This window comes from Diadema antillarum, unplaced genomic scaffold, assembly GCF_040938485.1.
Source record: "Diadema antillarum isolate AM-2024a unplaced genomic scaffold, OU_Dant_1.0 seq00001045_RagTag, whole genome shotgun sequence".
Taxonomy (NCBI): Eukaryota; Metazoa; Echinodermata; class Echinoidea; order Diadematoida; family Diadematidae; genus Diadema; species Diadema antillarum.
Window position 1 is genome coordinate 354,072 of NW_027271876.1, and position 17,188 is coordinate 371,259.

At 37.4% G+C, this 17,188-nt stretch overlaps 1 protein-coding gene across 1 annotated transcript; it reads right to left on the reverse strand.

Moving 5' to 3' along the window:
* Positions 1 to 9,100: 9,100 nt before the first annotated feature.
* On the reverse strand, positions 9,101 to 16,594 carry LOC139743075 (phosphatidylinositol-glycan biosynthesis class X protein-like). Its single transcript, XM_071653583.1, has 6 exons — positions 16,211 to 16,594; positions 15,344 to 15,434; positions 13,525 to 13,663; positions 10,728 to 10,947; positions 10,027 to 10,136; positions 9,101 to 9,307 (listed from the first exon to the last, which is right to left on the reverse strand). The coding sequence occupies exons 1-6, from the start codon at positions 16,368 to 16,370 to the stop codon at positions 9,143 to 9,145; spliced, it is 885 nt and encodes a 294-aa protein (XP_071509684.1). The 5' UTR covers positions 16,371 to 16,594; the 3' UTR covers positions 9,101 to 9,142.
* Positions 16,595 to 17,188: the final 594 nt, after the last annotated feature.

Here is a 17,188-nt window from a genome sequence, read left to right on the forward strand (position 1 = left end):
ACTTGTCCCGAAAGTGTCCTGTATTCTTTAAAACTTTTGGCTCGAATAGCGACAAATAAAGTTTTACAAAGTAAACAATGAGTTTAGAGCAGTAGTTTCAGAATTTTTAAGGCGTTATGTGATCATGATGAACAAACAATTGAAAATTTACTCACAATTTTACGCTCGTTTTCCCTCTAATTATACAAAAACAGCTAAACACTTAAAACAAAGTTATAGGAAAATGGAATTTTGCGTAATCTGTCATTTCTGTGCGTTTAAATTTCTTTCTAATGAGGTTTTGGAGACAATATGTACTGTTACAGGTTCTGAAAGTTTCGCTCACGGACGTTCTGTCCGAGAAAGGAAATTTCTGACAATTACAAATATATCACTGCACATAAGATTAATGTTAGTTGAAAATATTACCAAATCACCGAGCCGCCCATACCCGAAAGTGAATAGCGTTCAGCACTCAATTTACCTGTAATAACAAACGGAAAATGTTTTTTTCACGGATGTTCGTTGGTTGAATAAGTCAATGGATTACATAGTAGGAGAAAGAAGATCAGTGCCACTTTTTAGTCACAGGTGCTCTAAGTGTTTATCTTTTGAGTATGGTAGCTGCCGTCTCAAACAGAACACATCCAGTTTTGGTCTCCATAACGGACGTTCGCTGTAATTGTCATGATATTAAATGCCTTAATTCATTCTTATTTTTCTCTTCATGACGATTTTCTCTCATTCCCTCAATAGCCTGAACATGCTGCGACCAAACAGAAAACAAAAACAAAACAAAACAAACCAAAACAAATCCGAAAAGTGCTATGCAATCACATCCAGGATAATGACGGAAGAAGTCTGTAATGAGCATGTGTTGAATAAGAAACGGAAAAGTTTCAAAAGGACCTGGAAGCAGTTGAATGAAAATGACTGAGAAACAGAGAAGGGATCGAGCTCCAACACACAGAGAAAAGAATTGCCAGTGCACTCCCGTTATACCAAATTCCTCTGGAGAAGTTTTTGTTTGTTTGTTTATGTTTTTTATTCATCGAAATGCCGTCACAAGCGAACAAAAATCATGCAGTATACAAGTATTGTCTGATGAAAACACACAAATCCTCCGCTTATCATCACATGGTGTTGTTTTATACTCATCAATGAAAAGCAATATTCATTTGTAATTTTTTCCAAGATTTTTTTTTTTCATTTTACATTTAAGAGACAGAGAGATCGTCAATTTGTTTGTGTTTTTGTGCTTACTTTGAAAACACATGTTAAAAAAAGTAATGATTAAGAATAGGTTTATGGTTGCACTTTGATACGTTCGCTCTTCCAAAGATTCGTTACTCCGATGTCCAAAGGTTTGTTATTCCAAAATGAAAAAAAAAATTGTAGTTAATTCAGGAGGTTTGTTATTAGAAATGTTCTTCTAAAAATAGATATTAAGGATCATTATTTTTAGGTCCGTTCTTCTAAAAGTGGAATGGGCCTGATATTCGTTTAGGTGAAAATGGTTATTATGAGGTTTTGAAATTGGAGGATTTTAGTTGTTAACCTGTTTCTCCACCTTTGGATAAGCGAACATAATTTTTCATGTTCCAATTAATAAGCCCTTCGATTAACCTTCGGAGATTCCTATCATTTACCGAATAAAAAAAGCGTCATAATTATACGAACTCTATCAATTTTTGTATTGACAAACTGTATGAATAACGAGCCTCCGAAATGACTCGCTACAAAAGGTTTGTTATAACAAACCATATTGTATAATATCGAAGTCACAAACATCCATCCAAGTTATATGGACTTATTGTGTCATGTTATGACGAAACTTCGCAGTATCGAACCTATTATCATTTCTGACTAATATAATAACACAAATTCTCCTCGGTAACAGTGTGTAACACAAGGAGCAAACACAGAGGGATTTCTTATTCGTTTGCCCTCCCCAGCTAAACTTCGTATTTCTATAACGGAGCACATTTCTTCTGTTTTTCTATATTAATCCTTTGTCATAATTTTAGCTGTGACCATGTTCGTTATATAAAAAGCAAATTTTGCATTGTAGACTTTATATAACAAGTTTAGGACCTGAATATTTACTTCATGATAACGAAATTTTGATAAATATATTCGTTCTCAAGGATGGACTACGTCACTGAGATTACACGTACGTTTGTACGTTCATTTACGAGAGATGGAAAAATTGTTTTCTTTGATTCCTCAGTATGAGAAGATAAACAAGCTTATATAATTGAGAATTGGTAATATCTATTCAGGATTTTGCAGAGGAGTTTGTTCTCGATATGAAATTGCTGTTTGTTGTGAGTAGAATGCGTTTCCAACTCAAGAGAGCTGCTTTGTTCAATATCTTGTTTGTTCCGAACGTCCGTGGGCTACATGCGAACCTCCGTGATGAAAACTATGCTATGTTTGTTGGGTTATAGAGACTGCCCAGATGAGATACATCTTAAAAAGGTATATTATTATTTGGGAGTGAGGATTAAAGTATGGGATAGTGAAATAAGAGGTGAAAATATTGAGTTTCTGTAAAATGCGCGTAAAGTTAAGAAAGTGTTTAGCGGAAGAGCAATATTTCCACAGAAATGACGAATTTAGTTAAATCATCAGTTGTCTACCATTATGTACAGGTTAAGAGTACAAGCTTAATATTATGCAATCACGTACACATGTCCCTTAAGATATTTCGTTATGATTTTGAACTGAATCAGATCTTTGGAAACTATGTTAAATGGTATTCAAATGTATGTGCAGTACTTTTCTTCACGGACGTTCGCTGCTCTGGACATAGTAAACTTCAGCGGTGAATAAAAACTTGTTCCTCTGGGAAAATCCTAGTATAATTGGGTTCATATTAAAGCTTGAGTTATACTCTTTCAGGTAAGATGAATGATTTGGAGAATTTCCTACTTTTTGAATTTTGCCTTGTTTTGGCTCAATTGTACATCGTTCAAAATTCTGACCCATACACAGTACATGTACATCTTAAGACGTCTGTGTAAGTGCTTCATCCTATCCCAAAAGGGCAAATATCTTTAAAAGGTGGCTAAAATTTGTTCAAGTTTGCTTATCCAGGAGCTTTGAATGTAGAATATGTGTCGCTAGAGTCACTGTAAAAGGAAATAAATTGCATCCAATGTACCTGTGTATAAAATACTTGTATGGAAGAAATTTGATGTTCATTTGTACCTTCACCTTATTAAAGTAGACCTAACCCTTTCATAGAATTTGGTCTGTTTATAAGGTCTTCAACAGTACTAATATCCAGTCCTCACAGGGAGTTTCTGCATTGTATTTTTTTTTTTGCTACCTTCCCTCTGACTTTGTGACTGAATACACACTTGTGTCATTTACTTGTCAGTAAACAAGAGTATGGCTTCTTTTGTCATTACCTATTACCTGAATTACCTATAGATGTTGACCACCAGTATAGTTGAAGACCTTTAGAGGGCCATTCAAAGGATTCAATCTTGAGCCTGAAGGGATCCATGTGATGTATCCACAGGGTGGTCAGTTTCTGCAGTCTGGATTAAGTTAGTTATGTTTCTGCTTCCAGTGATCATTGAGCTTAGACTTGAAGCTGTTCACTGATGTTGCCTCAACAGCTTCGCACAAAGGCTACTCCAAGTTTTAACTACTCTCTGACTGAAAGAGTTTAACATTTTACTCATTCGACACCTTCCTTTTTACAACTGAAACTTAGTATGACCACATGTAACTTGATCATTGATGACAAAGAGAACAGCTGGATCAAAGTCTTCCATACCATGTAAAGTCTTGAACACTTGAATCATATCTGAACGTTCACGTCAATACTCTAGGTATGGAATCCCCAAATACATGGTACAAATTTCGTCGCTGGGGTGACAAGACCTTGTATCTGAAATTTTGGTGAAAATGACTTTTATGGATTAATGGTCACATAATTGGTTAAGTGATGTCCTGTCCAAATCCTAACTGTCTTGCCCCGTAAATGAAGCCACCATGGCATGTCAAAGGAAAGGCTATCCCATTTGCTGCAGTGCTTTGGCCGCCATGTTTTTTGGCTCTCCTGAACATTTGACATTTTGCAGATAGGAGGTCTTGTCGCCCCAGCGACGATTTGAATCAGAGACAGGCAGTGTGCTACATTATCATGGAGTTCGTTTGAGAAAAAAATAGCAAATGTTCTGTGTGAAGTCTTTTTTTGTGTGTGTATGTCAGGTAAATAAAAAATTTGGGAACATTTTGTTTGCCTGTCCACAGTGAATTGCTGCAAAGTTTACAAGTACAGTGTATTAGATCAAGACTGCCTAATGAATGTGTCTTAGCTATAATCCACTGCAAACTGACAGTCTTCAGAAAGAAGTGTATATAATGCAGTATGAAGTCCCCAATGATTGGTCCTACATAATGACCAAGAAGTGAAGGGTAAATAATGCCCCAGAGGATTTTGGATTTATGTAACTAGTAAAAATCAATGGGCATTTATCACAGGATGCTGCACACATCTTATTCACACAAATTTTTAATGAATTTAGCAAAGTGTATAACTACAGAATGTAATGTCAAGTCATACATTGAAATATTTATCAACCACTAGCAAAGTATACATCGTCATGCTGTAACCATTTTTTTTTTTTTTTTTTAATAATGTGTCTACTTCTCAGTGTAAGCTGTTACAATCATCTGCAATCCTTTCATGCGGGTTTGGACTACACCTATCTGAGAATGTTCCTTTCCATTTTGTTTGTTGTATTCAGAAAAGCCCAACATTCCTACCGTGTACTTCTACTAATCACTGGTATCTTAATTTGTCCGTCTGTCATAGTAGATTTATCAAAAATTTTACGGGCAGAATTGATATGAGATATAAACAGCATGAGTTGTGTATTTATAGATTGTATGCAATACATGTATATGATGATGAAGGATTTCAAATAAAGGTTACTTATTACTTTTCTATATCAATGTTGTCATTTGATCTCAATGAGCCACAGTGTGTTCCTTGTTCATCATATCTTTCCCTCGCTATCTAGGTCTCCCCCCCCCCCCCTTCTCTCTCTCTCTCTCCATCTTTCTCCCTCTCTGGGAGAATAATTTCTATTCTAACGATAAAACATGTTTGTTCTTTACTATTACCATTTCAAGTACAGCAGGTGTACAGTTTTGTTGCACTCTTAAATATCTGAATCCACTTCAATTTATGTTTATGACCCTATATCAAAGTAAAGCAATAAAATGATACAAAATTATAGCCATTTGGTAGCTCCTTAGAAGCAGCAGATTGCTTGTATAGCAAGATGCGTCCTTTTGATACTCAATCAAATGAGAAGTGGCACTTGACCCAGACAGTGAAATGTGCAGTAAAGGTGTATATTATGTAGATAATAGAAATAAACAAGATTAGATGCAAGATTACATATAAGCCACACAGAGACAAAATAGAAATTTATGTATTGTTGCATTGGGATCAGATATATTCAAAGAGGTATGTTGAAGGAGTCACATGTGACGCAGTGAATATATCTTGAAGTAAGGCATTTATTGGACAGGTAACTTCAGCTTGTCCTCTTGCTCCGACTATTCCGAGTGTTGAATCTCCGAGTCTTGCAATTCTTACAATTCTCAATATACCCCAATTATATACGACTGGCCAACATATGAATGAGGTGGAGTCTTGATGCTAGAGAAGGGTTTTCAATTGGCTAAAACTTTGGTTGTGATTGAAACAGAGGCAGGACTAGCTTTATGGAGTTAGACTGATATCATTTCCGAGTACTCAATGGGGGTAGGACAGGATGTTTGGGTTGGCTCAAGCTGGTCAGAAATCGTGGTCTGGTTATCCTCGGACGTTGTCTGATACCAGCTAGTGGTATACCCAAGGGATGATCAAGGAATGATAGTGGCTTGTGACTCACTGGAGGTGAGAGGTGTTTGTGGAGGTCAATGACTGGCGGGACGTAGGGAGGTAAATCTGGGCCCCATTTCATAAAGAGTTGATACAATAGCAACTCTTGCTGGAATGGCAATTGTCATGGTAATGACAAAAAGTCACCTTCCTGATTGGCTGTTGCTACTGGAAGTTGCCATTCCAGCAAGAGTTGTTATCCTAACAACTTTTATGAAATTGGGCCCTGGTCATCATAGTGGAATATGGAAGGGGGAATAACAGATTTGGGTATCATTACATAACAATATCCTGAAAGATTATCAGCCTCTGTATGAGAAGAGTCCACAATGGCTGAAGTAAGTCCAGTCAACCTTGCCTAAGTCTAATCTATTTGGACTGAAGAAATAGCTTTGACTTGGAAAACATTTGACTCATGAGGTAAAATCAACAGAATATAAAGTGAAGAGGACTTGAAAAGACCTTCAAACTTTGGAAATTATTCGACTTATTCAAGGGAGGTCGACTTTAAGGTTGACTGTATGATCTGGGAGGTGTTAAGAACAGGAAACAAAATCTCTCCTTTGTACCCATAACATGCTCCATGCCACCAAGAAGTTATGTACTACCCTATTGCAGGCGTTAATAAACTGCTTTGACAAAAGAACGCAGTACTGTTTGAATATGCATCGTTCCTAAAATACATCAAGGAGCAATTCGCCTTCCCTTCAATGTTTCCAATAGTAATTGCTTAGTGTGCGAAGAATATTGATAGCACATGCGAAGAAATTTAGTAAAACTTGTTCTTCACTAACTGTCAAATGCTACTACACATGCAAAACCATGCATTAGCCAATTAATCAGTTTGAAAGATTTAACATTGCAGTCTCAAACCTGGCAGACAATATTATGCACAAATATGCACAAGATTGTTATATTTTAACTTTTTAATGGGATACATGTACTTTCTTTCCAGCCCGGGGGTATTAATAACCAGAAGATTTGAAGAAAAACTTAAAGTAGTTGTTTTGTACAAGATTACCAGCAAATTTTACACAGGATTTAAACATTTTCTTTGAAATACCAGCTTAAAAATAATCAAGAACATCTTCTTTGGTCTCCATTTCCAAACTCTATGGAAGAGCGGCGTGGAGCATGGAACATCTAGCCAGTGAATGTGAAGCATTCAATTGTGCTATAGAACCTACACATTCCCCTCCTCAAACACCTCCCTGGTATGATGAAATAAATTGTGCATAATTTTACTACGTACCTACAATCAACAAGGTAGTTGACCTGCAAACTCCAAAAGTCTAATATTGACATCCATAAATTCCCTTATTGCTCTCCGATTTTACTCCTACAGTCAACATAAGCGAGGCATTTGACTTCCTGCAATCCCAAAATGTCCAATATTTGACATCCATAAATTTCCCGATTCTCTGATTTCAACATCTTGTGGACTCCAACTAATTCAGAAGTTGCACAAGTTAGCACAGTGCACTCTTGTTATAATGAACATGGTTATAATGAAATTCCAATTACAATGAAATAAAATTTAGGCCACAGCATTATCAGCTATATGTTTTTCATTAGGCATTTGTTAGGTTATAATGAAATTGCGATATAATGAAAGAAAACTGCCGGTCCCTAGGACTTCTTTATAACCTGAGTCCTCTGTATCAAGTTGACTGTAATATCTATTCATTTTCTTTACTTTTCCTGAGCTCTTTTCTTGATGCCTCTAGTTGCAGGAAGCATGTCTGTCTGTCCATCTCTCTCAATTCTGGTTAACGAGATTTTTCTCTTTTTTTGTCAATATAGGAAAATAAAAATGTAGCTTTTCATGACACTTGCAATTACTGTTGAGCTCAATCAAGTCTAATTCACTGTTCACATATAAACATAACACAAACTGAACCCATTGAAGTTTAGAACATAACAGGTAATAAAAACCACACAAATACTGTTGTCAACAAGAACATTGCACATAAAGACTGCCATTTTTAAAGTAAAGTACACATATACAATGCAATCCATGCAGTTACAATATAAAGTTACAGACACTAACGACTCATGCAAAGTACCTTGCGCTTCATGATACCATGGGTGATTTTAAGTTCGGTGCTAGTGCTAGTGCTATCTCCCAATTAAGCAACTGCCTTAAATTGGGGTCCAATACTTACATGCTGTACAGTCAGATTAACACTTAACTAGGTGATAGAATCACACCACCACACAGTCTGCAGGAATTGGGCGATGTAAAAAGTGATTGCGCGTGATTGCAGTCAAATATTAAAAGATGTAGTCAAAACTGAGCACTCAGTTTTAGACACATAACTAGGAAGACAGATTTTATTTAATATGCCAAAAGTTTCATCCTTTCTTTAAAACATTACTACCTAAATTTTGCTCCCAGGCTCAGATTCATGTCACCATGTCTAGAGTGTTCTTGTATGTTACATCCCTATGGGCGATCCTTGCTTTTGCAGAGACTTTGCATGTAAAATGTGCATCCATTATGGAAGTGAATGTGGGTCTTGCACAGCAATCCTAACACCAGCACCGAACTTGAAATGACAAGGATGATAATCCCTAGGGGGAACGAAACATTGCTTGACACTTACCTTGGATGTATGTAAAACTTTGAGATAATATCACTGAAAATGTCCAAAAAAGCACCACTTTAACACTTGTATTAAGACTGTACTCAATTGTATATCCAGGGCTCCACACTAACAGTGGCCCGGGGCCACCAAAAATGAAAGTCGGGCCACCAAATTTTTAAAAAGGGCAAATTTGGTGGCCCGTCTGGAGCCACCAAAAAGTATGTCAATAAATTTGTAACTTTTTTCACCGGAAATGCATAAATGCATGCAGTGAGTTAATGTTTTTTATTGTGTGTTTTTTTTTCCGGGTCACCAAATTTTTCTCTTGGGCCACCCAAAATTTGAAATTGATGATTTTGGTGGCCCCACTGAGCCACCAAAAAAAAAAAAAGTTATTGTGGAGCCCTGGTATATCCCAGTGTATTTGTGATTTACCTATAACTGTACACAAACAAGCAAACAACCAGAATTTTCACTGTTGACAGAGAAATGAAAACATAAAAGTAAAGACTTGGAGTGAGTACTGCATACTCAGATATGCAGACTATGTTCCTCCTCAGCATTATTTATTTGTTCAGCACAGGTGGAAGTCCTCTGCCAGATTCAGTCACTCAAAAATGTCACATTTTACCTTTTGTAACAAATTCCAAAGTAGTGATGGTTATCTCTCTTTCATTTTCTTCATATTTTTATCATCTTCTGTCACCATGGTGATGAGAATGGCAAGACTTCCAGCCATGATACAGACAAGGGTTGTTATGGTAACAGGCACACTCAGCCAATCTTGTCCAATAGGAACATGAAGCTCCAATGTGTCAACAGATTCCTGCATACACATGAAATAGAGCAAAATAATACCAATATACCATCAGTGACAACTTTATATATCTCACTATAGCACAGAAAGACATACTTTTACTGTGGTATGTTATAACATCCTTCCATTATGAATAAGAAGAAAGTATCTTGGTATACCGCACATGTAATTGAGTGCAGAAGCTTTGTACAGTAGCATTTACAAAAGAAAGGATGCCATTATAATGAAAAGTACATAGCACATGTGAGTTAAAAGTGACTGCCTTGAGTTATTATCAGTGTTGGTGCATGTATATACACATACAATGTAACTTCAGAGCATCAAAAGGATATAAAACTTCAATGTGAACACCAGTAAAAAAGAATATGAGTTCTATACAGTTACACTGTACTTAGAAAAATAAATCAAACACACATATACACACCCACACATACATCACATAAATATGATATCAAAAGTTTATTAATTCCAACAGACCTTGAAGGTTTTTAATAAATACCAAGTTTTGTTTTACAGGTGTCCTCTAAAAACTTCATTAATTCAAACAGACCTTGAAGGTTTTTAATAAATACCAAGTTCTATTTTACAGGTGTCCTCTGATCTTACAGATTTAGTTCTGCCCTGTGCAGATACATAACAGCCTGTATATTACTCTATGGGCTAGCAAAGACCTTCAAAAAACACATAATCTGTTACTCATAGGTCTGTTTTCACTCATGTCTACAAACCTTGGTGTGTGGCAAAGGTGTCCAGCTGCACATGCTGTGATTTGAAGCTGTACATGGGGCTTGTAGCATGTCTGCTTTGGCATCCCCTGAACAGCTGTTTTGGGTGCATCCTTCGATAAACAACCAATAATGACATCATTCAAAGTTTCGACCAAAAATACTTTCAGAGCAAGATAGATTATGGCTATAAATCTATCAGTACTATGCTCATCACAAACAATCACTTGGAAATCACGCAAGCTATATCCACCTCTGCACAACACAGACATGATACAAGGTATTTTGACAGAACCTTTGTTAATCTAATGCTACTCATTTGCATATTGGAGTAAGCTGAAAATAGTAGGCCTATGCCAATGAGTTATTGCCTGAGTTTTCTTCTCTTTGAGCCTTTCTTCTTCTTCTTCTTCTCCTTCTTCTTCTTCCTCTTCTTCTTCATATTTTTTTTTTTTTTTGGGGGGGGGGGGGGGAGGGGAGGGGAGGAAGGGAAAAGGTGACTCAAAATGACCTACTAGGAAAATGTATGAAATATTTATAAGCCCAATGTTTCGACTTAAAAAAAAGACACTTGTAAACTTTAACTTTGCTTACAGGGACAAATACATGTAGTTATGTTGGCACATTGGACACTGATGGTCCATGACAATATTAGCATTATTGATGACTTTGATAGGCAGGAGATGTTCAGATCACATACTCACCCTTACAGTGGAGATAGGCATGTGGGTGGGGCAGAGATACAGCCACCTGCCATGTTTGATGATCCCTGGATGCCATGTGGTATCTCACATGGATTGGTACATGGAGGGAGACTGTCACATGATCAGTCTCTGAGTAACTGTCAGGTGAGTACACGGTGATCAGGTGACCTTCTGACTGATGAGCTGGCTTCTCTGTATCAATCTCCTCAAATGTCATGACCTACATATAAAGGCCACATGGATGATAGGACAATAATGCTTATCAAGAAATGTTCAAACCTTTACTGCATTCTGATACATTTGTTGACACACTTTTCCTCCTCTTTTGATGTTGTCAATGAACAGTGTTCAAACATTTTTTTTTTTTTTTTTGCTTGATGCTTGACAAGTCGCCTCTAGGTGCATGGGCACACACTGAGTAAAAGGTTATGGTCAAGGAATATGGTGTTCTACTGGGTACAACCAAGGAGGTTCAAGAGAATAGAATCACAACTGTCTGATTTCCTTTGAACCCATGTTGGATGTTGCCACTCGAAAATATTTCAAGCTTGTGCCAAACCAGATCTGCCATGTACACAGAAAGACACTTGACTTGTGTCTCACTGCATAATCATCAGTCACTTTCTTAGTAAGATATGTCTTAACCCTAACTAGGCCGGGCTAGTTAGGTAGTTGATAGAGCCGGAGGGGGGGGGGGGGGCCTCCCAGGCCCCCCCTCCAGATCTCGGCCGTCGACTGCACGATCGCGACGAAAATTGGCACACACATTGCCTATGATGTAATCTAAAATACCATGAAGTCAATTTTTCCAAAAGTCATTATTTATGCTAAATTATGCTAATTTATGCATGATGATGCATAAAATCAGACTAATTGGTATAAATCACAAAATAAAGCCCAAAACAGGCACATTTTTTGTGTAAATATTCTTTTTAGTGTCCTTAGCAAATGTAATTAAAAAAACTTGTGATATCAGAAAAAATTCGTAAGTATTTTATTGTTTTTTTGAATTTCTTATTTATTTCTGTTTTTTTGACTTTATGTTTTTCATTGTTTTTTCAATGAAATTTGTCCGCGACATCGCTCCGAACAAGAAAATATGTTATTCATTGATTTTGATCAATAAAACACCAAAATAATCATGCTTTTATGAAATTTGCCAGTAAGCACAGTTTGCATTGAAATTGTACACGAATTAACGTATATGAGCAATTTTTGGTCTGACATGCATGTGCATATTTATGCGTAACTTCGGAACCGCACACCCGGGCGTCGCAAATTTGGTGTCAAAAGATGCGGGAGACTCGAAAGAAAAAAGTCATGAAACGTCGCGGCGATAGCTCTTTGCGATTGCGATACATCGCGCGGAACATCGAGGGGGGGCCTCGGAGGCCCCCCCCCCCGGCCTAGTTAGGGTTAAGTAGTTATGGTAACTACTTCTCTTAGTCTCTACTTGTAAAAGATAGGTGATATACATGGTGTATAATGGCAAAGACACAGGGGTGAGCAAAAATAAATTGTTTAAAAATGAAAATTACTCAACTGGGCATACCCAGGCCCTAAATAATAATAATAATAAAATCAATTCACAATATTTGTATAGTGCATTATCACATGAAATGTCTCTAAGCAGTACAGAGGGAAAACAGAAAGAGAAGAAGAAGAAAGGAAGAAAGAAGAAGAAAGTACAGTTTCAGAGATGGTAAGACATGAGTCATAAAACTACTCAGATAAACAAATCAGTTTTTAACATGAATTCAAATGTTTCTACCGAGTCTGTTTGTTTTATGCATTCAGTTAAACTAACTTGGATGTACATCATATCTATGATAAAGAAATATACATGAAGACTAATCCACATCAGTACTGGAATTATGAGTAAAAGTGAAGGAAAATGGCTTTACAGGAGGGTACAGTTTTCGCACTTTCACATGACAGGCAGTGTAGCTCTGATTTACACTTTTGCACATGCATGTATTTCTGGACGGGATCGACTTTTGTTTTATACGCTTTAACATGAAGTTAGATTTCATTTCATTCTACCTAAAACAAGCAAAATACTGCCCATCATCATGTTAATATTCAAAATGTATCTTCATATTGCTCAGCAAGATGGCAGCATCAAATCCCGATCATCATTAAAGGCAAAAAATGCACTGTGCGAAATTCTAAATTGTACATCAATAGAAGACTGATAATTGTTTGAATTATGTAATTACAGCCATTTGGAACTCTATCTCTTCAACCTCCTTGGTACAATCACTACAATGTATTATGTGAGATTGGGCATTTGAGTCTCAGCCTTGCACGACATCTTCTTCACCACACCAGTAAAACATAGATTTAATGAAGCTAAAGTACAGGTATCTGACATGTTACATACCCTAAGTTAGGGGTAAACCTATTCCAAGCTTGTGTCCAATCTAGTCAGAATTATGGGCTCTCAGTCACTTTTCAGCATCCAACATTACAGGCTGATGGGCCTTTTTGGACTACAGGCAGACTCTCAAGTATTATTTTTCAACTACAGCTTGTATATTGAGCACAAGGAACATGTGGTTTGATGTGTACACATGCAATAAACATACATCCATGTCAATTTTGTTTTGTTTTGAGTGATTTTTGTTTCCATGGTATACTGGATGTATTCTATTAACTGCAGGTAGAAATGATCCTCACTGACATTCTCGACATTAATATTATTGCAAGCTATTATGAGGATTGCTGTGGACAAAGTGCATTCATAAACAACTAAACAAAAAGGACAAGAAGTTTAAGATGTACTCTGTGATGTTACCTGTGGTCCCCCAAACTCTGCCAAAGATCTCATCTGATGTGTGTCTATGAAGAGTCCCTTTGGTAGGTACTGTAACAGCATCACTCTGCACTCCCGACATCCAGGATTGACATCTAGACTGATGTTAGTCACCATAGTCCTAAGTGATTAGAAAGAGAATTAGGGGTACATGAACTGATCTGTTTCCCTCAAGTCACCAGATAAATCAGATGTAAAAAGCAAAACTTTCCTGCTAATGTCATGGCAACCTGTGTTGAGTCAAATGATTGGCGCCTAACAGAATAGATACAAATTATAACATACATACATGTACATACCATTACTCATGAAATTAATTATAAAACAGTACTACAGTGTATATGCTACTTGTACATCTAAGCATTGAATATTAAAGTTACACATCAACCTACCTAACCACATTTTATTTTCATTTCATATGATTTATCAAGTCTTTCAGGGAATAATTTTCCTGGTATTGCATCGCAATTTGCTATGCATTTTGACATCACTGCTACACAAACTAACCTTTGTGTAGCAGTTTTCTTCCATAGAAGTGTACAGGATACCATTTGAAATAATTATTGTTAGTATCAGCTAAAATTGCTAATCAAATTTGAGTTGAAAATTATTCCTTGTCTTTAGTTATTTTTCCCCAAATTTGATATCAGGAGATGGGGGAAAGCAACGATATCATATCAAAAGCTCAGCGTAGATTTGAGTGATATAAACAAAAATATAAAGAAATATATACTGACTAACCTTTTGCACTAGTTACTGACAAGGAAGGCATAAATTTATATTTGAATTAATCTTTTTATTATTCAACCAAGTTCTGACTTTAACAAATACAACATGACAAACTCGATCACATCTTTTTGGTGCCCATGTGTGTGCATGTGACCAATTTATGCTAGCATCGTACCCTTAGACTTTGTAGCTTATTAGGAAGACTCAGACAAGTAACAGAATGTCTGACTTCAATGTGGGACTCCAACTGAAGCAGGTTATCTCCCAAGTTCTTCATGTAGGCTTCTATTATCAAATGACATTCAAGAAAGCATCTGAACACACATCTTTTCAGTGCAGCAATACAAAACATTTAGAATGGGAGGGACTAAGATGACAATTTTTATTATGTTCAATGTTACATGTACTTCCATGCATAACAGTGTACTCCAATCATAAATATAGTGGTCTTCTTTTGTTGTACGTGCTAACAAAATTTTGTTATAACCGAAAAGTATAGTGTATTAAAGATATACAGTTGACCTTGCTTAATTCGACCTCACATTAAGTTGAACAATAGCCTAAGTTGAAGTTCTTTTCAAATCCTCCTCATTGTATATTCCAGTTCTATTCATTTTGATACCCAGTAAGTCAAATTTTCTCAAAGTCGAAGCCATTTCTTCAGTCCAAATAGCTTACACTTGTGGAGGCGAGATTGACTGTAGATGGTAATTTTGGGACTTGAGTTTTAACAAGAATTTCATAATCACCACGTTCATTATAACCATTTATAGTGCACTGTATCATATTTTGGAAATGAGGATTAAACGCAGATGAAGGTACATTCTACTTATACGGTGCTTCTCATCAAAGCCTGTTCAGCAACTGGACGAGGGTTTGCAGTGTGGTGTTTCTGACAGTGGATGCAATTTGTGCTTATTGTGCTTTTGTTCATACTTTTGTTCTTAAAACGATTGTCTCATGATATGAATTTTTCCAATATTCAAGCATTATTATGAAACACAGAGCACAACATGGTGGTCTTCTTACATCTAATGTACTGTATGACTCAGAGGACAGCAAATAAACATACCTGTGGAATCCACTATTTTCAATCTCCCGTAACATGGTCAAGGCTGAGAGGCTGATGAGGGGACAGGGTTGATCTTCAGAATGGACCAATCCTGGCACAGTTAAAAAAAAAAAAAATCTTTTTACAGAACACTTCTACCAGAACATTTAACTTGTTGAGGATGAGTCCCGAGTATACTCGGGCATGTGTCTATATGGGAAATACGTGTGATATAGCAAAATCAGCCCATCCTCAAAGTCAAAGGGTTACCGGCTGGTAGTGGTACATAGCTGTAGTGTTACGATGAAATAAAACAAGAAGTCATTTGAACAAAATAATCTTCCTTTACGAAAATATGGCAAGAAATTCAATTTGAGGAATCTTTAAAGCATCGTAACGTTACAGATCATAAACAGGAGAGTTACCGGTAAATTTACAGAATATTTACTGGTCACATGATCATGATTCATAGAGTTTATATCCTTAGTCAATGTATTTTGTCTCCTACTGACTGAAGGCATGCAGCAGCAGCTAGTTTGGGGGCGTTTTTTACTCGTACCTTGTAAATATTGACATATATGCAACCTAGGCCTACCCCATGACACACAGGTCACAGTGGCCAAGTTCTGTGAAGAATCTTCAAGGATGAACTTTGAAGGAAGCACACTACCACCAAGAAGAAACTCACTGACATTACAAGTTTGTTTCTACAAAGGACAATCACAGCTTGTCGCCTCTACCATTGTCATGATTGTTAAACCAATACCGGTACTCGGTAGATCTAGTAATAGTAAGACTTAACGTTAATATTTTCTAACGTTACATCTATAAATTAAGAGGACGTAAAGTTTTAAAGTCATTCTGTGTACAAATGTACCTGGTACCTACCTGATCGGCCTCGTGGAAACAAGTCCTGAATGACCCTCCTTTCATCATCAAAATCGCTAGTACCAGACATTTTGATTGTAGTAGAAGCATGGGAGATGGTCACTGACTGCAGCTCGAGCACAAGCACGAATAACATCATTGCAAATGTCAGCGTCATCATTTCGTTGTCAATTTTGCAACGGTCGTCAGATTAGTGTTATGTAGTCGCAACAACGTATGAATAGTCTCAGTGCTTCGAACGGCGTCTGGCCAGTCTACCTAAATTTTACTTACCCTCTTACTAGTAGTCTTAAGTTGGACTAATTCTAGAATTGGGGGCTGACGGCTCGATTTAGGCTTATCAACCAGAGAACGACAAATGTAACAGGTAGAACATGAAGAATGTCCTGCTGCGGGAGGCAAAACGGAGTGGTTCATTTTTGCAAAGTCGTTGACTAGCGCTTCTACAGCTAGCATTCGGAACGTGCGCCAGCGGGCTGGTTATGGGAGGGCAGCGGCGTCGCGGCAAAGGGTCCGTCTGCTAGCTCAGCTAGCTAGCGTGCTGCGCTATGGTAGCGTTTAGTAGTGAAAAAAGTGAGAAAAACGCGCAGTGCATTGGCGACAGCGGCAAAGTGCAGGAAAAAGGTATGGCCCTGTCAGACCTTTCCGGGCAAGCTACGGACTTGTTTCAACACGCAGCTAATTTTCTGCGGGAAGACAAGGATTTGGGTTAGTTTTGCGTGCGTTTTGGCTTAAGTGCAGAATACCCCCACCAATACTTCATACCTGCTGGAAAAAGTGCTACTTCCCACACTTATTCAAGCTACGGACAACATGCGGGCACTGCGAAGTACCTGCGTGACAACTGCGTGTTACCTGCGTGGAAGTTGCCAGCGAGGTGCGTTCTGGCGTTCTGCGTGGACCTCTACTGCGGGCAATAAATCCCCGTGACTCACCCGAAACAGTTTAGGACCATGCTCAAGAGCCTGTCACGCATCC

What these genes read in the sequence shown, in the direction of transcription:
- LOC139743075 (XM_071653583.1), bottom strand. Translation starts at nt 16,370, where the DNA reads ATGATGACGCTGACATTTGCAATGATGTTATTCGTGCTTGTGCTCGAG. An exon ending in GAAAATAGTGGATTCCACAG is followed by an intron (nt 13,664 to 15,343) that starts GTATGTTTATTT and finishes CTAATCACTTAG; the next exon opens with GACTATGGTGACTAACATCA. An exon ending in CAGAGTTTGGGGGACCACAG is followed by an intron (nt 10,948 to 13,524) that starts GTAACATCACAG and finishes CTTTATATGTAG; the next exon opens with GTCATGACATTTGAGGAGAT.